The sequence below is a fragment of the Kryptolebias marmoratus genome, linkage group LG15, assembly GCF_001649575.2.
Source record: "Kryptolebias marmoratus isolate JLee-2015 linkage group LG15, ASM164957v2, whole genome shotgun sequence".
NCBI lineage: Eukaryota > Metazoa > Chordata > Actinopteri > Cyprinodontiformes > Rivulidae > Kryptolebias > Kryptolebias marmoratus.
Window position 1 is genome coordinate 13,541,192 of NC_051444.1, and position 26,105 is coordinate 13,567,296.

The 26,105-nt window shown below is 36.8% G+C and overlaps 1 protein-coding gene across 1 annotated transcript in view; it reads left to right on the top strand.

The window, feature by feature from the left end:
- Positions 1-26,105, top strand: part of LOC108237407 (FERM domain-containing protein 5) — a 59,652-nt gene that overhangs the window by 17,883 nt on the left and 15,664 nt on the right. The window contains exons 2-4 of the mRNA XM_017418801.3: positions 22,052-22,156; positions 24,686-24,728; positions 24,954-25,032. Of these exons, the coding sequence (XP_017274290.1) occupies positions 22,052-22,156; positions 24,686-24,728; positions 24,954-25,032 (227 nt within the window). The remainder of the gene's footprint in view (positions 1-22,051; positions 22,157-24,685; positions 24,729-24,953; positions 25,033-26,105) is intronic.

Consider the following 26,105-nt stretch of genomic DNA (forward strand, 5'->3'; position numbering starts at 1 on the left):
TTAACAGGCATCATTGTTTATTCTTTTTAATTTTTTAAGAACATAGAGACTCTTTTATTTTGAAAGTATTAGGATGCAAGGAAGAAAGTCCAGCCTCTTTCTATTCAAGCTCCTAGGATTAACACTCAAGAGCAGAAAAGGCCATGTCTTGACTTAAAAAAAACTCCCAAAACCTGTCCAGTTCTGGATCAAGATGAAAGTCGGATGAATCAAAGAGTATAAAGAAGGGAGAAGAAGGGGGTCATCATTCAAAGCCCCGCATCATCTTTCACACATGATGAAAGCCCTTTGATAAGAATCTGGAACTGGGTCAGAAGTGTTTATTGGTCTCATCGAAGAGCTACGCATTTTGTTGAGAGTGTGATAACATCAAAGGTACAGTTAAATCACATGGAGAGCTTCAGAATGCAAAAAAGTCAAGTTTTTATTGATCCAGTCACCAGGCCTTAACCTGTCCTGTTTTTCACTTACGGAAGCTCAAACTGATTTCAGACCAGCAACACAAGCAGCAACTAAAGAAAACTGCTGTTAAACTCAATACTTTATGATGATCATATTTTTATTTCTGAGTAGAATTTTAGCTCTAAATCTGTACTTTTGGCAAATTTCAAATGTAATTCATAAATGATTATCGTAAAACTCATTTATCCATTTGAATTACATTGAAAATCAACCCTTAAAAAAGGTGTAAAGATGTATTTGCTGCATCACTGGTCGGATAGTTGGATCTGTGCAAACCACAAACAATGGGTAAATTCATATAAGAATGCAAAATACCTATGCAAATATAAATCACAGTCATGCACATTAAGGAAGTTATAAGAGGTTCCAATAATGGCAGAAGAGTGAAGTTTGTAACGGTTCAGACCAGTGCTTCTGAGACTCCTTAAAGTCTTTAACCCAATTTGTCTTTTGCCTTGGGGAAGGTTAGTTCTTAAAATGCTTCACACTGTTTAAACGGGGTTAAATGTCTGTGTTAGCCTAGTTTTCAGTCAGTCTGGTCCCTGTGGATGTGTGTGATAGATGGCCAAGTTGAAGCAAAAAGACCTGCTGTGATGTGCACATACAGAGAATGAGGCGGTGATTGGTACCGGAGGGTTTGCAGCGTCGGGCTTTGTCAATTCCGTAATTTTAAAACGTTCTTCTTCCTTTTTTTTTAATTTTCCTGGTGTAAAAATGTTGAAAAATGACCGTATCTCTCAGCTACATCATTCATCAAGTTAACACTGCTGCTGCAAACAGGACAGAGTATCCCAGAAGGCTGTGTGCACTTCCTGCTTTCAGCTCGGGTCAGAGTGACCTTGCTGCCTGACTGACTCTCGTCACTTCGACTTTGCTCCTCGGCCACAGAGCATCAACATGTGTGCAGCTTCCCACAGGCAACAGAGTCTTACTGAGTGGGGGTGGGTGGTGAGATCAGTATCAGGTAAGCTGTGACATCAATGAGAAGAAAATAGGAAAACAAGAAGAGAAAATCCACTTGACTCTGTTTTTACACAAACGTCACTAAAAAAATAAGTAATACCACTATGGTTTTAAACCATCACTTTATTTCTACTTCTAGTATCACTAGTAGATCTTAGCAGATTTAAAATAAGACTAATGATGTCAGCACACCAATCAGCTGCCTGGTCATAGGTAGAAATTAAAAATGTATAAATTCTTAGGCGGTGAGGTGTAATGCAGCAGAATGAGAGAGGAAGTCCACGCAGATGTGCTCATAGGGAACACGGAGGAGGGAGAAGATGGAAGTACTGCAGAAAAAAAGAGATGATTTAATGTAAAAAGTGGCAACTGCTCAATGGGAAGCAGCATTTTTATACTTCTTTTTAAAATCAATTTTTATCTTTTCTTAAAAAAGATACAGGAATGTAATATTTTTATTTTAAAATATTGTCTTTTAGGGTGTAAATTATAGGACTTTACAGGAACAAATGATTAGTATATTTCTGCGTTTGGCAACAAGAACAAAAACAAATGCAAATATTTCTGCATAGCTGCTGCATAAGGATCTGTTCTTCATTTATTATACATACTTAAAAGATTACATAACCAAATAAGCATACTACTGTCTTTTTTATTAGTATGCGTAGATTTGAATTTGTTTGCATTATTTTTGCATCATTAGTGTCTCACTAATGTTGTTGCTGATAAATATTCATAAGTCTGGCCCAGCCATTGTGTTATACTGCATTTGGATTAAATGGTTTTTCAATCAAAACTTATCTGGAGATGAGTTTGGGTTTAGGTTTGATTACTATCAACCCCAGCTTGTTAATTAACAATTACTTTGAAGTTACATTTATGTTATAATCTTACTGTAAATATATGTCTTTCAAGTATTCAGTCCATAACTGTTTGCATGTTATATTATTCATAACTACCTTTTATAATCTGGCCGCAGGTGTTTGATGTAAGAAAATGTATGGGTTTGACATTCAGAGATTTCACACTGAGTCAGTTTTCAGCTTTCTTCCAGGAAGCTGTTTGACCTTGAGATACTTCCTCACGCCTCCCCATGAGTCATGTGACACATGTAAGAGATGTGAACTAAGTGGTTTGACTTCAACTAGTAATATGCCCAGTATTAAGTGATTATTTTAAAGGGAAGTCAGTCATTATTGGAGTTCAAGCTGCTGGATTAGTGTTTATTAATATTTATATAGAGGTATCTTTTAGACCAATGAAAGACAAATACTCACATTTAAAAATGCATTATATGTCAAAAAAAATTCAAACACTTCTGTTATCTTGTGTTCTCTTCGTTTTATTTTGAAGACAATTTTTTTTATCATTATTTCAGAACAGTACAGAAGTGAACGAGTAAATAAACGAACATTTATTGCGTTCAAGCTTTGTGTTTTTAAGGCAATTAGCGTCTTTGAGCTCTTTGGTGAAATACGAGCTGGTTTCTACAAGTGTTGCATCAAAATCCGATTTTGGTTTGAACATTTTCACCTCCAGAAAGATCAGAAAACGCTGCTGTGAGTCTTTTCATCTTCCCTGAGCTTCTCTCTACAGAGCATGAATATGCCCTAGTTGTCGCTCATTAATTAGTCAGTTCTGACTTTGCAGAAATGACTGACCTCACTTGTCTACCTTGAGATTCTGGATGAATTGTTAATTTATTCTCATGTGGATAAAAACCACCATAAAAGTGTTTACTGTGAGCATTTTGCCTATGTTATGGAAGATCACTGTGATGTTCATAAAGTGATTCATCAGCGCCATTATTTTCATTCGAGGGCAAAATTTCCTCTGTAGATGGAGCAAGAGGCACATCCGTTCAAAAATACTTCTCTTCTTTTGTGTTTACTGTTTGAGTTTAACTTATTTATTGAAACTCTGCAGTGTCCTTTCACTGTCCTCCCTCTAAGTTCCTACCTAGAGGTGCTCCGAGTTCGTTAAAATGTATTAAATCATTCATTGAGGTTGCCTCGGTTTCTCACAGTAACGAGCTTTAAGTGCAACATTGAGCTGCAGAGTTTGTCCTTAGAATTTACAGACTTCCATCATCATTTGCTACATGTAGCTCTATCCAGCCTGAGAAAACGGTATGCAGTCAGCACTGATTAAGGAAAAACCACAGGGGAAGAGCAATAATTACAAAGTTTTATGATAATTTAGCTTAAAAGTTTAAAAAGACAGTAGGAATGTATTTTTTTTTTAAAAGTATCCTAATAACCAAAGTCCTGGTTGTCCTGTTAGCTGACTTCATCAAGGTTATCCTTTGTTGCAGATGTTGTGCTTTAGATGTAATCTCTGATGTGGTCATCAAGCTGCGATCTCCAGCAGGCACTGAAGTGGTTTGCAGCTGATGGTGAAACAGGCAGGATGAAGCACAACACCTTTAAGATTAGATCCTCTAAGTCTGAGACCATGGTCCTAAACCTGAAAAAGGTGGATCTTTGGTTTGGGAATGAGTGAATGCCCAAAGAGGAGTTCAAGTATCTCATGGAAGTTAGAGTAGAAAGGAGCAGAATATTGATAGATGGATTGAAGCAGCATCTGCAGTGATACAGACACTATACCAATCTGTCAGGATAAAGAAGGAGCTGAGCCCAAAGGCGAGGCTTTCAATTTACCAATTGATCTACTTTCCAATCCTCATTTATGGTCATGAGTTATGGGTAATGACCACAAATGGGAAATGAGCTTCCTCCGCAAAGTGGCTGGACTCCCCCTGAGGAAAGGTGAGTGTTTGTATCGCAAATAAACAACAGAAGATCAGTGGGTGAATGGATATATGACATGACAAATAAAATAAAAAATGTGTTTTGTGAGTGACAGAGGAACAAGCTGACATGCTTGTTGTGTTTCAGGTCAGTTTGTTAGCTGTCCTATCTCTTCCCTACACAGTAAGTCAGGCTGAAGTAATCTCAAATACATCTAAAAGTCAATTACCATCTGGGTGGCTCAATGATTTCTCTGTTTTTTACAGAGAAAGAAGTTTAATAATTATACCAAGGCCTGAAAATCCAATTTTCTCTCCATTAATCTATGCCAAATTGACTGACTCTGACTCAGGTGGGCTGTTTCATTCCAGACATCACATCATGGGTTTATTTGACTTTTTTTTTTTCACAGAGGGGAACCGATAAATATTAAACAGTTCAGACTATCACTAATCATTGTTGTTTTTCCTTAAAAGTATCACAGGATATTTGATGCTGTCAGTTAGCAGGATGGATGAGCTGGCCTCTTCATTCTTCATTACTTTAGATGAAACAGAATTGCTCACTGATGCTGTACAGATATGGTTTGAACAGGACCTGTTTATTTGATGCTCATCTTCCCTAATGCACAAAGGAAAAAGGAGACCTGTTTATGGTAGAGGTCTGGCAACACAGGATCTTCCAGATCTCTGCAGTCATCTGTCTTTTAAGCTTCTCTTCCTCTGTGCAGAGCCAAAGTGACAGAATTGTCTGAGGTACAGGAAGCTTTTAATTGAAAGACTTACACTGGAAGTGCTTGTCCTAAATAAATTCTCATCTCAATGGGACTTTCACTACTTAGCCTGGCACTTAGAATACAGTACAAGAAAACTTCGTTTTTGTCTTTATTTTACTGTTTCTCATTATCTAAAAGATCAATAAGGATGACAGCTGTAAAGGTAAAAATACAATGAATAAGGTTCATTATTGTTCATTTAAATATTTTCTCTCCAGGGTAGAAAATAGAAACTCCTGAGGTATTTGATCAACCCTGAATAATGATGAGGCACTGAACAAAATGCTTGAGGGATGAAGACTGCTGTTTTGCTACATGGATGGTTATTATTACCTATCATCATCGTCTCAATCTAACTGATTTTTTTTTCGGCTGCTCTGCAATGAACACAACACTGATACATTTTTTCATCATCGTCTCAATCAAACTGATTTTTTTTTCGGCTGCTCTGCAATGAACACAACACTGATACATTTTTTCCTGATTAAGCAGTGAGTGGACACATGCACATTTAGAGATTCAGTAAACAAAATACTAATTGGATTGATTTGCCATTTAATTACGTTGATGTCTGTCAAATATTTACTGAGCTTTTTTTCTTCTGGTCTTCACAAACTCCTGAGAAAAATAGCTGCTCAAGTGCCCTTTAATGCCCACCAGATGTTTGCTTTAGCGGTGTTGCACAGATGGTGAAGGTGGTCGAGCAGAGGATGATGCAGTGAATTCAAAAACTGGAGGGTGATGACTAACTTATACGATTTTTAGTTTAGTTAGACATGTGAACAGGTTGGAGATGTTTTTACACCCATTAGCCAGAACTGTATGGCCAAATGCTTGTTATTGTACAGAACCTCCTTTTTCTGCTCTGCTGTTTTTGCAGGGTTTGGGGGCCAAAGTTTGCAGGGATTTTTTGCTTGATTGTAAGCATCTTGAAGCAATAAAAATTTGATTAGCACTGCATATACATGCAAACGACATGTGACATGATTAATACTGCAAACGTAATTCATCACCCATCTCTCCTCCAAGGAGACATGTTTGCAGAAACTGTCAGCCTAAAATCTCTCCATGTCATCACCACTTATAGTGCCATACATGAGGAAGCTGGCATTTGCTGCTGGGTTATGAAGGGCATGTCTCCTCAGAGGGGAATGAGCACTCACAGTGGGGCAGGAGACAAGGCACTGTGTAATGAGACAGTTCAGCCCTGTGTGTATTTATATCTTTAAATGAAATATTAAGTTTGGTCTCACCATCCTTTCTGCCCTCCAATAAGCAGCAGAAGATGGATGGATGGCATTGCCTGCATCAACATTCATTCCAACCTCTCTGTTTGAGCTGCACCTTGGACTTCAACCTTGCAGTTTGACTGTGACACAAACAACAACAAAAAAAATGTTGTTTTATGCTGGTGATGTAAGAGGATCACCTGCTCGTTGATCCACCTGTCATAAATTTGATTATGTCAGACCTAAACATAACAGCATGACCTTTTTTTTTTCATTCTAACAGCCTGGTTTGCATGTGAGGAGTGTGTTGTTGAGCTAAGAGCTGTGTGACAGAAAAAAAGACTCATGGTTTGGCCTCTTAAGGGCTCAGTGAGTATCTGCAGCTAATTGTCTCCACTGCTGCTGTAAGTCGGTTTTCTGAATGCTGCAGCAGTAGTTCTTCTGACAGACTTCTTTGTGCTTCGAGCAGTAATGGAGCAGAGGCTCCCTCTCATGTCAAAATTCAAGCAAACCAGTAATATAAGAACAATGACTTTCACTTTAAACTTTTCCCCCTGAATTTTTTTTTCCAGATGACTAAATAATTTTCTTTCTCACTTACTGAAAACCTAAACCATCTGGGCTCATTATTTTGTTTTTAGACAATTAAATTTAACGCCATAACTTTCCTATATGCGATGGTATGTGCCTGCTTGCATCTATATGTATTTGTGCATTTGTTTTTTGTGTCTGTGTGTGTACAGTTTCAATAGAACAGCAATGTTATTAATTACATCAGTTTTAACTTTATTACGCTGCCACCTTTTCCGCAAGCATAAATTTGTTGTTTTTTTCCCCTTGCATTCTCACACTTTGTACTTCTCATTAAAGTGAAAAATAACACAAGAAGTCTCATCAAATGTTCAAAGAAACTTCCCGCATTTCTTTTGTGATGTTGCCTAAAAAAACTCAATTTCTGACTGGACTAACATGCAGTTGGTTCACATCAGCTTGTCAGCTTAGAGAATTTTATACATTGTTTTTTACATATTTTTGGATAAAGCAAAAAAATCTAGAAAAAAAATGTTCTACAACAGAACATAGGCAAGCAATAGTTCTCTTCTTTGTTATTTAACTGCAGGTAAAATAAGTATAAAAACTGCGCCTTTTACTTGCATGATTGATTACTTCCAGTTCTTCACTGTGGAGAAAATGATGCAGTTGTGGAAACAACTTTCTGTGAATTGCATTTGCATTGCCCTGAATCAGCTGAACCATGCTGAATGTTTCTGAATGTGCTCACTTTTGGCTGGTGCACGTGCTGTATTGTAGTTGAGTTGCATTTTAGTGATACAGCACAATTCATTCTTTGGCTTTCTTTGCAACCCCCTTGATATTTGCTGGCCACTGTCATTTTACACACTGCCAGCAAACAGTGTGTTTACATGGACTACAGCAGTGTGATTTCCTGTTTGCAGCCCAGCGTACATCTACAGTGTGGCATCCTAACTGTATGTTTAAGTATGTCGATAAAAAGGACCTAAAAGTTCTGTTATTTAAGTAACAAATACTGCTAAAACTTGGGCTGTTTTTCTTGTTTTGTGATGCAGACACAGTGAGTGCTCTTCAAATCCTCTTCCTCTAATGGACTCAGCAGTCTGAGTATATTGACGTGATGCTACCAGACTTTCGTAAAGCTATATGAGTTGGTTTGCAGTGACTCTTGTCATCAGAGATTTTTTATTCTACATCTGGAGATATATTGTGACAGAGCTGGAAAACCAACTACAGCAGCAAAAGGAGCACAAAAAAAGGCTGATGAGCTTGTCTCATGGCGCTGGTCCAGTTGTGGAAAATTCTGTTTGCTGCATTTGGTTTTGCTCTTGCTAAGACACGGATAAATATGTTAGGCTTACACATAACTACAGTTTTCTGAGCATTTTAAAATGTACCATGAGAAGCTAGATACAAGAAAGCTTTTTGTATTGTTGTTTGGGTAATTTTGTTTTGTAAGAAAATAAAAATGATGCCTGAATGTCTCCAAAGTAAATCAAATGTTTGTTTTGTAATGACAAATGACAGATGCTGCTGTTTATGTTCATGTTCTGATCTAATGTTGCTTAAATACAAATATATATATAGTATATACATGTTACTGGGTTTGATCCCTTTTTGCCTTCAGTACTACCTTCTTCATGGCACAGATTCAACAAGGTGTTGGAAACGTTCCTCAGAGATTTCGGTCAATATTGACAGGATAGCATCATGCTGTTGCTGCAGATTAGTCAGGTGCCCATCCGTTTTAGTTAAGTAAACTTTGCAATATCTTGATTCACTTTAAGCTTTAATGATATATGTCCATTTCAGTACCATTATTGTGACCTGTTGAAACAACAGTTTCCTGATACAATAGATATTTGTTTAATACCTAACTTATCTTTCAGTCGCTCTAAAATCACTAAATGTTTTTTGGCTTCATCATCCAGGCGGTGGTTAGGAGCTCTGAAATGGTTAAGGCATCTGATTAGAATGCCTCGTTGACACCCCCCACTAGGAGGAAACCCTGGGACAGATGCAAAGTCACTAGACAGAATATTTATTCTATCTAGCCTGAGAAATGCATCCCCCTGGAGGAGCTGTGTGTTGATGGAGAACAGGATGTTCAGGTTTCTCTCCTGGACCTGTTACTGCATCTCCAAAATCTGACTGTAGATAAATGAGAAAAAAAATGCACAAATGAAACAAAATTCCCAATTCACATTAATGCTGGGTGTAATGCAAACATTTTGATCCACCTGACTGATCTGCAAAGTTTAATTGATGTATATTTTAAATGTAGGTAAAGCATGACATTTTAGTCCTGTATTCTGCTGAGTGTGGATGTTTTTTTTAATAAAATCCTAAATTATCACAACTTAACCAACAGTTTGTCAAACTGACATGGGTCAACAGACTGAAATAACAGATTGGCAAAAACTCATTTCCGTGCAGCAGCAGTGTTGTCACTTTGTATTACACAAAATTCATTCCTGCATATGTGCATGAATCAAATCAGAATTGATTTTCAAAAGAATTGTTTGTCTAATATGCACACATTTTACTTTTGTTTCTCCTCAGACTTTCTACAGCTGATGGGAACCAATCAATCGAACATCTGAACATGGTGAAAACATTTTTGCTCTGATGCCCTGATCACTGATATCAACAGATGTTACTCATGTCTCTATCAGTCTGAATTTAAATGGTGTGTGTATAAATTGTTTATTAAAGTGACATTAAAAACAAAGAAAATATGTTCACAGAATTAATCTGTTCTGTTGTAAGAGTATAAACTACAGCAACCAGAAAGGTTTGATGGATAATTACCTTTGTGATTATTTATTTCTTTACCAAGTTGAGAATCACACAATGAACAGTGTCTGTTCAAACTGTGTTTTAATGTTTGTGTGCAGAAAGAAGTTGAAGGCCCTGTGTGGGTGGTAAACACTGCTCGTACGATGAGATTATATAGATGATCTGAATATGATAGTGGGCTGTGTGGGCCTGCAGATTAAGACACACAGAGTAGAAAATTGTTTGTATAGCAGGGTTTTTAGCACAAACATTTGCATACAAACAGTGTTTTGGACAGATTTATGAATGTCTAAAATGAATTTATGAAAACACCCCGTTTCATAATTGTTTATGAAACAAAGGTGCACAAAAAGAGATGGTTTCTCTGAAAGGTGGTTATTTTGTTCTGTAGGTAAATGCTTGAATGGAGTTTTCAGTGTGTGGGAAATAATATATTCTCAGCATCTTCTGAATAATACATGTTTTTTTTTTCCTGTTGTTTAAAAATACCACTTAAAAAAGACATTTTGGGGGAAAAAAAGCAAAAAACAAAATCATAGTGCAGTGATGTCCAATCCTACTCCTCAAGGGCCACTATTCTGCAAAGTGAAATAAACTAATACTTTTTATCTGAATCATATTTTAAAAAGCAAATGGATTTTATAATCAGTCCCTTAAAAAGATTTAGAAGTAAGAAAGAATGTTTATAATTATTTAATAAAGTTCAATTTACTTCACAATTATTTTAAAAAGTTTTGGGTTTTTACATTTGAAAGGTTTAGTTTTATATTAAAAAAACGATCAGAGCTGAAGCCCTGTGGCACTTTGACACAAATGTTCTTGAAAAAATAAAAAACCTTTAACCTGCCTGAGATATGGCTCTGGAAACATAATGCAGTTGTGAATGCATTATGTGTGTTAAACCGAACAAAACACAATGAAACTCAAAAAAAAAAAGTACTATAGAAACAATGACAACACAGAGCTTTGACAATGCAACAAGGAAAACCAGGGCTGCACAGGGGCAGCTAATTAATCATAAGGAACAGGTGTGATGACACCAAGAAGGACAAAACACTGGGTTCTATCAAATAAAACAGGAATGCATGGTGGCACAACAAAAAACCAGTAAGAAATCCAAAAAAACCTCAATCTAAACTTAAACCCATAAACAGTGACAGAAGAATCCCACAACTGAGGACCAAAATGCAAAACATTTTTTCTACATCAGTTTTTTTTTTTAAATGGACTTTTATGTCACAAAAACAAAGAAGAGAGAGAGAAAAAAGAGGAGATGACAGCCTACACATATAAATAAAATCAAAATAACAGATAGGACCAGGGATACTTTTACATTTCGACATATTGCTTTATTGCACAATACACAAGGTTTGATGGAAACAAGCAGTGTTCCTTGAGGCGTTTAGCTGCTTTCTCTCAAATCTTCTGATTCCTGAGAAGGTTTATATGCAGAAGTCAGAGTTGTTGTTTATATATACAATACATACACCGTTGAGACATATACACACTGAAACACATCTAGCAAGAGGATTAAAATTATGTTGTATATAATGTGAATTAGAGACATTTCATAAATATACATATCTGATTTTGGATGTTAGGTATATTTAGTTCCTCTTTGCTTCTATTGCCAAATATGATTTGCTGCAGACTTTCTCCAGTTCGTTGGAAATCGTACGTCTATCTTTATCAACAAATTCATTCCATAACGAAGCTGTTTTACCGCTGCTCTCGCTCACCGTTTTTATCCCTAAACTCTGATGGCCTGCATGTTATGGAAGTGCATTATTGGTCACATTGTCCCCAAAGGAATTGAACCAATTCATTCAAAGCACAAGTGTGCTGTCAGGTGTTCAGTGAAAAGATAATGAAAAGGATTTAGAGTGGAGGATCCATCAGTGCTTCGTTGTATGGGGGAAATGTCGACCTGTCTGTCTGTAAAACATCCTGTACCTTTGATGAAAGGAGATAACAATAATCCACATGAACGTGCGCCTTTCTCTGCATGTGTGAGGATGGGTTCCAGGACAGCTGATCTTGGCTGGGTTCTAATCTCCTCGTGTCCTTCTGAATCCTTGTCTGGATGCAAGCGCAGCAGAAGCGGGGCGCCTCCTTCTATCATGGGCTGGGATCACTGACACATTTGCCCCACTGAATGCTCGCTCAGGGTAACAGTATTGTTCTGTAGGAAGCTACAGAACAAACATGGTGTCAGTGCTCAGGCTTTTTGTTACAGCCCTGCTCTCATACAGTGTCAAAAAATTAGCCAAGGTCTTTACAGAGAGCGTTGTTAAATTTCAAAGACATTTCTCAGTGTATTATCAAATGTTTGTGAGGCATTCTTTTCACTTGCATGTGTTTTAAATCTGTCCTGCTAGGCAATTCTCTTTGAGATCTGATCAAAGTTTCTTGCTGTGCCCTTACTTGTTTATTTTAAGGCATTACCCCTCATGCATGACTTACAACCTATAGCTACGAAGTGTTTGATCATCCAAGTAATACCATCTGTATGTCAGCAGTCCTCCTTACCCCCTTAAACTGTCACAAAACGGATGGAAAAGCTGAGTAATTCTTGGATAAAATAACCCCAGGGTATTTACCTTTCATTTCTGCCACTTTGCATGAATGAAAGCCTCATTTGCTCTGCTCTCAGAGTTCAGGAGCATAGGAGGAATTGCTAAAACACTTGACAGCTTATTTATTTATTTACTGGTTTTCTTATATTCTGGATGCAGTGTTTGCACAGAAATCTGGCAGCTAACAAGAACTAAACAAGTAATAATATGACACCCCATACAATAAAATTCTACTTCTGCCAATGGCTTTTTTATAGACAAGTTACATCAATCCCCTGCTGAGCTGTTTACACCACTACTTTGGATATTGCTTAGAAACAAATTTTTAAGTGTAATTCAGTAAAATCCAGTGAATAGACGGAGATGTCAGGTGTTGTTATGATGCTAAAATCTTGGTTTTCGGTAAGGACCCTTATTCAGTGTTTATAGCCAAGCAAAAAGCTGCTAAAGACTGTAGCATCACGTAGTTGCTGGACTTCACTTACCCCAAATATGTGATTACTTTTTCAACCCCAAAAGCCCTAAACCTAAAACTATTTGTACCTGAGATCAAATATTGACTGCATATTCTGAAATAATCAGCAGGGGCTTCAGTCTTTCTATTTTACAAATACAGTCCACCTGTTTCCTCAGTCAAAATGCCTTAAAAGCAGCAAATTGACAACTTTTTTCTGTCTGAACAACTCATACATTGTACACCAGCACATCAAGTCATTGTGTCTTTAAGTTTATAGTTAATCTCAGAAGAGTTTGTCTTACAACTGGTAAATGCTAAGTTTGACCTCCAAAGATGGCGGTGTCAATCTTGTACCATCCCTGAAATTATTCATATGATTTTGCTGTAAATTCTTGTTTTAAAAGAAATAACTTTTTTTTAGCATCTTAAAGAATATTATTTAACTTTTTTTATGCTGCAAACATGTGCAACAAACTGAATCATTCACACAGAAGATTATTATAATTGTTAAAGTTAAAGTTTTAGGTTATTTTCCAGATTGTTATCCAGCAGCTTCAGTTTCGCTTCCTTCACCATAAAGTGTTTAACTGGTGCTCTTTGTCAACATCCTCTTGGTTAGGGACTTCAATTAGGACATCTCGATATTCACCAAACTCAGACCTGTTAAAGTAAAAGTAATGTAGACATTTGGATGACTCATACAAATTTTGTATAAATATAAAGTGTATAAAGTTTTTTAGTATAGATTTTTTTAAGTAATGTTTTGCTGACTGACCTCAAATCCTCCATCTGCTTTTTAACCTCAGTTCACTTCTCTGCATTAAACATTTTGTGCTTAGAATGTATTGAGTTGGCTAAAATAACATTTTATGAGCAATGTTCTGCTTTTTTTGGAACTGTTTTGGAAATCCAGTTTAGAGTGTTCCTGCCATTTTTAAATGTCTCAGTGTAAAATGGCAGTAATGGTATAATGTGACACAAATCATGTGCTCAAAATATCTTATGGCCAGAGTCAAACCTTCTAAAGAAATATCATAAAAAACACTCTCAGATGTTGTTAGTCTGCTGTAGATCTTTAAAAGGTTGTTCAATAAAAATTCACAACAAAAACATCTGGTTTCTACAAGACTTTTCAACTGCATGGTTCAGACTTTCTTTTCCTTTGTTTCCTTTCCTTTCCTGAGCACTCATGGTTTTTCCTATGTCTAAACAAGAAGATTTTGCACAGTTGAGCTCTGATTGTGAGCACCATTTCAGCATTACTCAGTCCCACTGGACCACCTTAAGGGCAACAAGATGACAGCATGCTGATGGCAAACATATTTTTAAGAACATTACTGCCTTTCCGTCTTGTGGCCAAGAAATGTTTCAGTGGAAAGCATTCTTAAAAGACCAAAAACCAAAGTGTATTACAACTACCATGTACTAAAACAATGTCAGAACTGATGAAATTGTTGTTTCAAAGGATGTCAGTGCATTGTCTTCGAGGGTGTTCTGTAGCTGAGACGTTTAGTGATATTTTGTAGTGCCAATATAAACAACTATAATGCCAACAAAAGTAAATACTACGCTTTTTTTGCATTATTTTACTGTTTGTTGTGCTGAAATACCAACTATCTCAATGCAAAGTAAAATATAGATTGTGTAAAGCATATACCCTCAGAGCTTTATTACACACCTTTTGTTGTTTCTTTAATAAAATTAAGGATATATTTGGAGACAAAATGCTATATATCCTGATCGATTCAATAAGTGTCACCTTGCTGCGCAGAAAGAATGAATCATAGATGTAAAGAAGTGACTGTGCAGGGGAGTAAAGATCAGGTCTAATACAATTTGCAGGAATGACATTGAAATAAGGAAGCCTCATTTACAAGCTGACTTGTGAGTCATCTCTATAGAATTTCCACTGAAGAGAAATTTAGTTGGTTCTCCTGCTTTTATTTTCTCCAAAGTCTGCACTAGTCTATAAAGGCTTACATTGTATGTAAATTTATTCATCCTGTGTGGATGACTTAAGAAATAACAGTGCTTATGAAACAAGGTTCAGGGTCCTTGGCTTGGATCGATCAGCGTTTTGAGGTAAATGGCTGAAATCCTTTTAGTTTCTATTATTTCTAAAAGATGATGAACTACAGTTTATCAGCTCCAGTCTCTTTGTAATTCCAAATATATTGTCAGCTGAGAAAATAGACATATTTTCTTCACAATTTCACAATGCACTGAAAATTTTTTAATTCAGCACCGTATTTCATTGGCAAGTACCACTATTTCATCACTATGAAACTTTATTTTAAATAAAGTGACATTTATGCAACAAAACTGAATAACTGTATGAACTGTATATGAAAAATGTGTATATATGAAACTTTATTTTATTTACATTCTCTTTTTTTTGCCATAAGCACTTTTAGTGTACATTTTTTTAAATGACAAAAACAACTAACTGAAACAAAAATCCACTGTCTTTGACTTCCGTTATTCCAAATGTAGAAAGTGCACATTACCATATCATAAGATTATAGTAAGCCATTTATAAGCTTTGCTGCTCACAGCCTTGAGGCAGCATCTTTAAGAACGGTGGAAATCAGCACAAAGATCATGCTGTGAAGCGTGGAGATATCTCTTATTCAGAAGAAGTCTTGTTAAAGACCCCCAAAATGATTGTTCCACTTAATTGCCTGCTGCTCAGAAACCTAAAGTTGGTGTGCAACAAAACTACACTTAAAAAAACATGGCTGAGCAACACTGTTAGAGGGGCTGCAAGAAACAGTAAAGTTTTAGGACTATTCTCTCAGTTGTTACAATTTCCATCCTCGAGCTTAAAATGACACCATCATTTATTGATGCGGTGTTTCCCGAGCTGATATGGAAACCCTCTCAATAATTAATCTAACGCAAAGCCTGGCGAGGCTGTAAGCGTGGCGTGCTGCCGCCGATGCTCCACTAAGGACCACAGTGATCATTTGCCCCCAGTCGGGGTTATTTCCATCTTGCCGTTTATCACTTTTATTATAGCTGTGATAAAACACTGCGCCTGCTTCCATAAAGCACTTAAAGGCCTCTGCTTGTTTAATTCATCCCTCTCCCGTCTCTGACAGGCCTACGCTAATCTCATTAACATGTGAGTCACTGTGGCTAATATCACCGCTGCCGGCTGCACACACCCTTATTCCACTACTATTCTTTTCTTCATCAAAACATATCTTATGATGGACGTATGAAGTACATGACCATTATATAAGTTTTCCACATTTCGGAGCCTTGCTGTCACAATATGAGATGAAAGAATTTCTCAGCAAAGGTCTGTGTGAGCACCACAAGTCAGTCAGAATTTGTTGTAAATAAATTACATATAAATATCAGCAAAAATGCTGAATTGTGTAGCCATTAATGTATGTATTACCCCCATTTTTCTTGGCAGAAGCTTTAAAACTTAACAAGTTTCTGTAAGGGGTGTCAGTAAACAGCTGTTTTCACTTCATCAGAGATGCTTGTCTATGTTTAGGTCAAAACATTCATTAAGATTTTCCTGAAGCCACTTCAGTGTACTTTTTAGTTAATTATAGAAACATAAACCTCAATGCTGAAGGAGTTTTTTTTACTGAAGTTTGTTTTATTTGAAGATAAAGTTCCAGCTTTTAAAGATGAGATGTTCTGTAAACTAGACTCGCATGCAGATTACACTCACTCTCCTCACAATAGAGGCTCGTTAGGGTCTTTGTTTGCCTGCCTCTTAAATGGGCCACTTTGTTAATAAGAATAAAGGCATTGATTAGCGTGAAACTGACTGGGTATCAAACTTAACGCTCCATTGTAGGTTTTTGAAAGCTGAAATCTGAGACCTCATCCTCTGTTTAAAGTTGGTTTCTCTCATTTGATGTAAACCGTTTCCTTTGCAAGAGAACATGGAGATAGTTGAAAACTCTAAGACCATGACCTCCAGCCCTTTGACTGCAACATGGCAATCTTTTTTTCTGTTGTTCAGTTCAATTTAGCTAGCTAATCTGCTGAATATCATCAACACATTAGGATGTATCTTTATGAGGTTGTAAACAAAACAATCTCCTGACACACAGCTGAACCTAAGAATTTTGTCTCATCTTTGCCAAGATAAAGACATTTAAAATACCTCAATGTTTCTGTGGCTTTTCTTTTCAGCCAAAGACCAACTAGACAATTGCAGTAGTGTGACTTGTCATTTCTGCAGCTACTTCTAACTAAAGTGGGTACTGTCATATTCATCAAGTCCATCATCCTATTAGTCTACTCTGCTCATGTTTCCACGACCTCAGAAGCTGCAGCTTTTCTTGCTGATGATGTGTTTTCTTCCTTACCACCCCCAGAATAATTAGCCTTTAATTGTGCTCCTTATTTGACCCTTACCTATTAAACCATAACCATCTGATGTTATTATGTTGCCTCCCAAATTCAGTTATATCCCACCTCCCAGAATGGCAACACAATATGGTTGCCTCACAGCAAGAAGGTTCAAATCTCAGCTGGGTCCTAATCTGTTTAGAGTTTGTGTTTCTGCCTACGTGTTTTGTATTTTTCAGCTGGTCCAATCTCCTTTGTGGTCCAATAACATTCATGTCAGGTTAATTGGTGAATATAACTTGACTGTAGGTGTGAGTGTTAGCATGCACGGCTGTTTGTCTCATTTAGCTCAGTGTTTCCTTTCTGATTTGCGTGGCGACCTCTGAATGTGTACCTGGGCTGCTATTTGGAACAATAACCAACACTTTCAGCCCTGAACTGGATAAAGCAGGTATACAAAATAGGTGAATGTTTTCTTGGGTGCAGATTCTTATAAACATCACACACACTAGTTAAGTTGCAGATCATTCAATTTTCCCCTTTTACAAATACTGTTTATTTAAACTAAATGATGCATTCATGCATTTCACATCACCTGACATGGTCCTGAAGACCCAGACTACTCAAATATTTATCAGCCACCTTCATGAAAAGCGGCCAATAATGCGTTTGTGCAATTTGTGAAGTGCTCAGCAAGTTTGGGATACAGCAGCACAGAAGACAGCTGGAGACAAATAACCATTTATATCCTGACAGTTACGGGAATTGCTGTGGAACTGAGCTATTGTATTGCTAAGCGATAACTTTGTCCTCTTTTGTGTTGTTATGTAACAAATTGATGACCGTATTGTAAGCTAATGTGCTCATTTTTATCTATCGCAAATTTCACAGATCTAACCCAAAGTGAGAGTTACCAACTGGCCTGTAGCAGAAAAGCTATGTTGCACATGCAGTTGAATAAGCCCATAAAAACTTGACAGTCATTTAATAACTTCCACTGATTTACAGAGAGCATCCATGAGAAACGCGTACGCTGGACTAACTGAGACGCACTAGAGCCATTAGAGCAGCCTGCTTGGTGTGTTTCTTGCAGGAAATAAATATATTCATGTCTATTCACCTAATATTTTAACAGTTTTATCAGGCTGACTTTAAGCTTTTTACTAATTGTGATTTTTCTCAATGCGATGTGTATCAGTAAGCAATATTTAAGCCATGTTTTGTATAGTTTATAAGATTTTTTCTCTTCTAAAGTCCAATTGTGATGAACTTCTTGATTTTAAACCTTTAAAAATGTAAGGGTCTCCATGTTTGATATGAAACCAAAATTAGTCCCACTGTGCAGTTTGTTTAAAGTGCTCTGAAACAGATGACCATTTGTCTCAATAGCAGGTTATTTTATTTTCCTTTTTATGATATTCTAGTAACGAAGGGGTTTTAATAATAAAAAAAGAAGCACTGATCTAATTATTCCCCTATGCAGTTCAGTCTAAGGAAGAGAAAACTGAGAGAGAAGCAGTTCACACTGAAATTACATAACTACAAACCACAATATGGATCTCCAGTTTATCTTCCCAAAAATGATAAAGTGTTGCTGTAACTGGGAACACACAGTATTTCCTCTCTGTAACCATTTGTATAATGCAGCTTGGCTCTGAGTTTGGGTCCCAGCAGGATGTTGAAGAACAGTTATCTTCAGATCAATAGTGTTTCTGCCTTTGTGTCCCAGTGGTGCCCGGTCAGCTCGCTGAAGTTCGGCGTGTCTCATTGAAATGCAAGACAACGCCACATTTATAAGCCTTTGGGCAAGCTGCCCCACTGCTTTGTCTGGTTGCTTTAAGTGAAGGTAGAAAACACGCGGTGATTGTATTGTTACAAACGGCATCTCGGGGCACACTCAGGTAAATAACGAGGAACAATAGGATTACCTGCGCTCATTGCAATGCAGAACAGAAACTCATCAGAAGTACATGCGTTCTTCCTATCTACAATCGGTTGTAAAAGCCAATAAGTCGATTGTGGAAAGTGAATGTGCTTACTCTTTGCTGTTGTTTTAAACAGTACCTCAGCTTGTTTTGTGAGCAAGAAAATCTGTTCTTTGGAGTTCAATACTCTTCATGAATGGTGTTTCCAAATCCAATCCACTCCCCTGCATTTATTCATGTTAAACTAAGATAAATCACCCTCCATCTTTATTGTTGTTTCAGAACTTTCAGCATGGACATGGATCATTAATAACGTCTGCTGCATGCATAAAATGCCCAGGATATTACACACTAATACATGAGTGAGTTCACCCAGCAAAGGAAACACACATTAACACTGTGATTAATGTGGGATGCTTTTTGTGTATAATCGTAGTTTATGCTACGCATGGAGAAAGTGGGAGGTGCACGGCTTGCTAATGTTGTTGGTGTTACACAGGTGTGCCGCTGACAGTTTTAACAGAGTGGGAAGAATTTGGGCTTTTTTTTAATGTATGTGAGAAAAGGTGTGTAATGTGTGTGAGAAAAGGTCAGACAGAATACGCCGCGTGTGTGAGCCTATTTTTGCTGCGGGGCGACTCAGCAGGCCTGTCCTGATGAGTCAGGGTGTAAGTCGTGACTGTGACACACAGACATACTGACAGAGGTGATAAAGGGTCGGCCCAGTGCATCCTGGGAAAGGTCTGCCCAGTGCACAGCTTGACATGACTGAACAGGATGAGTTTAGGTGGGGGTTGGACATTAAGTTGTGGTAGAAACTAAGATGTACAAAAAAAATATTATCACAATGAGTTTGAATAGTTTAATGTGGCTTATATAGTGTTTTTAAAAACATTGGCCTGTGTAACCCATCCATCTATCCATCCATCCATCCATCCATCCATGGAAATTTGGTTTTGGAAACAACATTTTAAAGTGAAATATGTGTAAGAAACCTGTTTATGCATGAAAGGAAGTGTATTTTTTTAACATGATTTCTTTCATCTCTGTCTGCATTCTTTATAACAGTAGCATACTGCGCAATTTAAAATTTTACCACTGGATAAATCTTCTTGTATTCTGTTGTTTTAGCAGCAAATGCAGCAGAATGAGGTTCTGATTGGATCTGGAAGAAAACTGACCTAGTGGAAAGTAATGTTTCAGAGGTAGAAGTTGTACAGAGTTGACTAATCAGAATCAGTTAGATGTGAAATTGCTGGAGCAGGTAAACCGTATAAAAATACACCACACACACACACACATATTTCAACTTGGGTGAAATATCCCAGCATGTCCTGAGGGTGTAGTTTAGGAATATTCTTCATAAATGTTAGAAGGGGGAAAGAAACTGGGGCTAAATGATAAAAATAAGTGGACTCAGGGACTAAACACATATTTTTGACAGAATGCTTACTAAGAATGTGTACGGTTTTGAAGTGATTATAATAATAAAAACAAATGGTCCCACTGTGGCTTTTTAGTCATGAATGTCAATAATTGCAGATTAACATTAGCAGTATCAGCTGTTCTGGATCTTTGTCATTATTGAATAATGTCATCAGGTTTGTTTTTTTTTGTCTCAGATCTAAATTGAAACTTGCATTAAGAAAAGATCCATTATAAATTCATGTTTAAGTCTTTAGTGCAGGTATTCTTCTGTTCACTGTTTTTCATATTGCTACTGTGCCTTACTGCACTGAGACACAGTAATCAGTCTCTCACGTGTTTGTTCTTCACTTTTCCCCTCACTTTCGTTTAGGTTTTGCCTTTCTCTTCCCTCTCCTGTTCTCACATATCTGCATTTGACTTTCTCTGACGGTGCAGTTTTGTGTCACCTATGAGAACACAGTGTCTCTCTGAAAGGACAAAGTGGAACATTACATTGTGTTCTTTACCTTCACAGAAACTGAAGATGTATTGTATATGTGCATGCAAAATGGAGAGGGGGGGAGCATTGAATGTACATCCATTCAGTAAGCTTGCACAATAGTAGCAGCTCATAAATGGGATAAGATGTACTGGATTAATAAGCTCACCAAGATCTTTTCACCCTCAGTGATAAAACCTGTAAGCCTGTGAATGTAGTTATAGCGCATATATAAAATAAATGATACTACTGGGTCCTCACTGCAAGATGGGTTTTGCCTCTTGGCCTTTCTGTGTGGAGTTTGCATGTTCTCCCCTTGCAGGCATGGATTTTCTCCAGGTACTCCAGTTTTCTCCTACAAAAACATGCACATTAGGTTAATTAGTAACTCTAAATTGTCCCCAGGTGGGATTGAAAGTGTGTCTGGTTGTCTGTTTCAATTGTCTCTATTTGTCCCTGTGATGGACTTTTGACCTGTCCAGGGTGTCCCCCACCTCTCACACAAAGACACCTAGAGATAAGTACCAGCTCCCCAAGACCCTGAACGAAAAAGCTGGTATAAATAAATAAATAAATGGCAGGATGGATGGAAAATACTACTGGGCAAATAATGTCTCCTATTCTGCTGAGAAGTTCATTTTGTGTACCTTACATATCTTACTTTCCATTTTCAGACTTTTAAATGCACAAGTTTCATGACTTACTACATGAAATACTACTTTTTATTTAAAATCCAAGTACTTTATTTTATTGTTTCACCCCAGGCAAACACACAATGCAACACTTGTCTTAGATATGTCAAATGTATACATTTTCTCATAAGGTTTCTTAGAAATAAATATTATTCATATAATAAAAAGTTGGTCATCTGTACTTGAGTCAATCCATGACAGATGCTTCCTTTCCCTTTCTGACTGTCTTTTCTTTACCCACACCTTCTCCTGCTGCTTTTCCAGGCATTTTACTGCAGCAGATTTTTTTTTTCAAGCTTTCACAGATGGCTGCTGCCTTAATATGAATATTTGATAGGCCTCAGATATCTCCCTTGAGAATAGTGAAATATTAAAACACTTTCTGGTGGTTGTTTGGACTTTTCAGACACCCCCAAAAAAAGAAAGGCAGGAAAAAAATGCCTCTGTTATAACAATATGTGTAGGTTTTTGAGATACTGTTTTTTTTTACTTTAAAATCTTTCATATTTTTTGATCCTCACAGTGAAGTTTAGACTTTTGGTTCGGGTGTTTGCGTGTTCTAGTTTGACGCTGATTACCTGGGAGTTGATGTCTGTGGATGAGAAATATTTCTAAAGGATTTGTATTGTATGAAATTTATCCTATTTCGTATTTGTCTTTCAGCGAGATGCCAAGGGACAGTACCTGTTTGACCTCATCTGCCACCACCTCAACCTGCTGGAGAAAGATTACTTTGGCATCAGATATGTTGATCCAGACAAGCAAAGAGTAAGTGTTAATTTTCCTAAATACTTCATGAGTTTGTCCATGATTTGACTACTTCTTTCCCATTTTACCTCTAAAAAAGAACCGGTTTTCTGACCATAACTCTTAACTGCTAAAAAAAGAGGTATCAAAGAAATATTTTAGGTTGTTTTATACTAGATTTATTTTAATATTAAATATTATAAAAAGCAATGTCTTCTCTCTCATTTTTTTAAACAACAGGTAGACACGACCATAGTAAAGCTTTTTAATCTGAATATTCTAACACACCTAAAAAATGTTTGTGAGTATAAGTTTGCATTGTATTTACAATAATGACACTTTTGTTTTCAATAGCTATTCAGCTGTAAATATAAATGAGAGTAATTCGAAGGAGGCTAATCTGCATTAGTTTTATACATTTTCCTAACATGTTTTAGTGTCTAAATTAGATTATTATAATCTGTTTGGTGTATAGCAACTTTTAGCATTTATTAATCCAATGATTTTTTTTTTCCATGCACGCAAACATTCACTGCAGGTGCGCAGATCTGTGGGTTAATTATAGAAGCTGGGGGAAAAAAGGCTAAACTCTTTGATTGGTAGAAATATCAGGGGAATTAACAATGTCTTGTGTAAATGTGCAAGGCTTCTGATTATTTGTTATTCTTGCACTCTTGAACTCTGAAAAGGATTACAAATGCTCTGAAAAGCTTGTAAATGTTACCCTCCTGCAGTCTCACAGGTCTCTGTGCACAATTAAACCATCGGCCTGCAGAACGGCTTGGAGACCAAGAAAAGCCCAATCAGTAAAAGGTTAACAAAGGCAACATTAGTGTTTGAGTTTAAAGTTACTCTGCCACTTTTATGATCAGTGTTATTATCCAGCTGATTAGTGACTTATGTTCAGCACTTTAACAAGAATCTCCCTCTCATCTAATTAATGTCTTTTATTCTAGAAAGCTTTCTTTGTATCACCCCCTCTTTGTGTTTTAGGAAGTCTAAATAAGGCTGGTTTGAATCTCTGATTATATGATAACTCTAAGAAGAACACATTTTATTATTACAATAACAAAATGAAAAATATTATATCACTTGGTCTAAAGGATTTTAATTAAAACAAAAATACTATTATCTACTACTACTGCTGCTAAAATAATGCTTTGTGGCAGTATTTATCATTAATATTGACATTTTAGCTATATTTAAATTTTATATTATTATATTTATTTTATTTAAATTTTCATAATTAAAAGACTGAGAGAACACAGTTAAATGGTGTACTGTGCTGACTGTCATGCTCTCTGTTGAAATTGGTATTTTCAGCTAAAATATCAGAAATTAGATTTTTTTTTAACAGCTGTATGCAAGGACAGAAACCCTAAATAATATTTTAGAAATAATCAAGCTAGGTTTATTTATATAATATGGTCGTATCTGTTTTTCTCTACTTTATGCTGGGATCATATTGTGTGGATTTTGGACTTTTAAATCTTAAGAAGATCTTTGGTCGTGAGCTTGAATCGGCGGTCGTTCAGTGAATCAGGCTCATTACAGTCGATTAAACACAACGTCAAATATGACGACAAAGACCAAGCAATGTCAGAAATGTTTTAGGACAGTTGTTCAGTGTGATTGCTGCTGAAACTGATGTCTCTTTCCCAGAGATGAGTGCGTCCACAGCTTTTTCCTTATCCTCCTTCACTTTTAGTCTTTGAACCTTATAATAAGAGCATCAGAGCCTAATTTCCATTAAATGTTGGGCTGATATCTCTATCAGATTTCTGTGGCGTACAGAATTTTGTGTCAAGAAACCGGACCATCCACTGTCTAATAAATCTGACACTGTACAGTGTGACACGGGTTACCATAAAGATTTTATAATATCAAGTTTTCACAGTGCGACATGCACAAGTCCTTTATAAGTTTTAAAATTACTCTGTTTGAGCTGACCTCGATAAAGGAAAACTGGGAGTCTAAAAAGATGTTATTATTAGGTTATTTCACCAAAAGGCACAGTAACTCTCCTTTTTGCAAGAGTTTGCTTCAAAACGGTTACTTTTAAAAAGAGAAATAGGAGGAGCCCGTCTGGTAGCCTAACCAGGATCTTCCCTGTATTGTGTGTATAGCCTTTTTTTTTTCAAAAAGCCAATTTTTATCTTTTTTTTATGAAGGCTGGGGAACAGGGCTTGGATGGGGTTGCCATCATACTCAGCTGACTGACAGCTCATACAGTTCAAACGGAGATGTGTTTTTCTTCTACGCTTCAACCCACCAGTGAAATATTTGTGCTGTATCTGGCTTTAAAGACAGTTTAAACTGTAGATTGTAATAAAAATTTGTATTGATTTTGAAACTGTGTTGTTTTTTTTAAAGCTTGATATAGCTTAAAACCAGAAACAGTTTTTATTGAATCAGGAGATGATGGGAGTAATTCCACTTCCAGTTATTGAGATAAATCATCATCATCCACTAAATAATCTTTTATAGAAGCTAAAGAATCTGTGTTTAAAAAGCAGACCTGTCCCTTACTTCTCGTTCTTTCCTTTGCAGCACTGGTTGGAGTTTTCAAAATCAATTGCCAAACAAATGAAGTGTAAGTGTTTCATTTACCGTGCCTCGTGTGTTTGAGTTCACTTTTAATTTATTTTTTTTTGTTTCGTTTTTAAAAGCCCTCATTTGATAAGAATAATAAAACCTGATTAAACAGTGCACAACACATAAATCATGTCCGCACACACACACACACACACACACACACACACACACACACTCTTCAGGGAATTCAGGATGTAATTTTCTTTTTGTCCTCTTCTCTCAGCCCAGCCTCCATTCACCATGTGTCTGCGTGTCAAGTTTTATCCACCAGATCCTGCTGCTCTGAAAGAGGAAATCACCAGGTAGGACTTTAAATGCCTCGATGGGCTGCAGGTGGAGAACTGTGGATGTGCATCTTCAAAAATATATTCATCTGGAGTATGCACACCAAACAAACAAGAAAAATATAATACAAAATGTGCACGGTGCAGGCATGTTCACACACACCATGTCAAGCTGAAGGAAAGACAAATTAAAGGGATATCAGTAAATGCTCTGCAGACTCACACTGATGACATATTCAGACAGTCAGGCGTTGTTCGGCTTCTTGAGTGAAGTTTACTTGAAGCGTATTTCATTATCAGTTTGTCAGTAATTACATAAATGGCATTATTTAGCTTAAGAACTAAAGACGACGTATTTGACAGCAGAGTTTCACACATAACTCCGGTCCACCTCGTCTGAGAGACAAAAATATGCTTCAGCAGCTGCTGTCATGTATTTATACTAAACCTAGGTGATTGCTGTTCTGAATTCCAGGTAAATTTTACTGTTCAGACTAAGTTGTGAAAACATTACAATGTTTTTATTTATATACATATAACCAAAGATCCTATCTTTAGTTGTATTCGGGGTTACAGAGAGAAAAGCAGCTTGACCAGAGTTCAGAGGAAGCAAATCTTAAAATATGTAAATAAGAGAAACTTGCATCTAATATTATTTGAAGCAGATTTGTTAGCAGAGAAGCTTTGCGTGTTTGTGTGTGAATCAAACACGATAAAAATCAATTTACAAAGCTCTTCAGTTAGCTTGCTGCTGATATAGAAACAGGGTCATAGCATTTTTAATGGCTGCTGAATGTCACAAAAACAAAGACAAACAACTTGGAAAAATTACTTGTTTTTCTTTTTTGTTGTATTTGTTAAAGTTTTCTCCCTCGGGTAGGAGGGCTGGTACAGAGCAAATGTAAAAGCAGGTTTTAAAAAAGCAAAACATCAGCAGAAATAACCCATTTTTATTTATCTTTATTCTCTGCTTTTGTGGTTTTTGTTTTTGTTAATTAAAAGCAAACCATTCTCTTCCGCTTATCCGGGGTCGGGTCGCGGGGGCAGCAGCCTAAGCAGGGAGACCCAGACTTCCCTCTCCCCAGCCACTT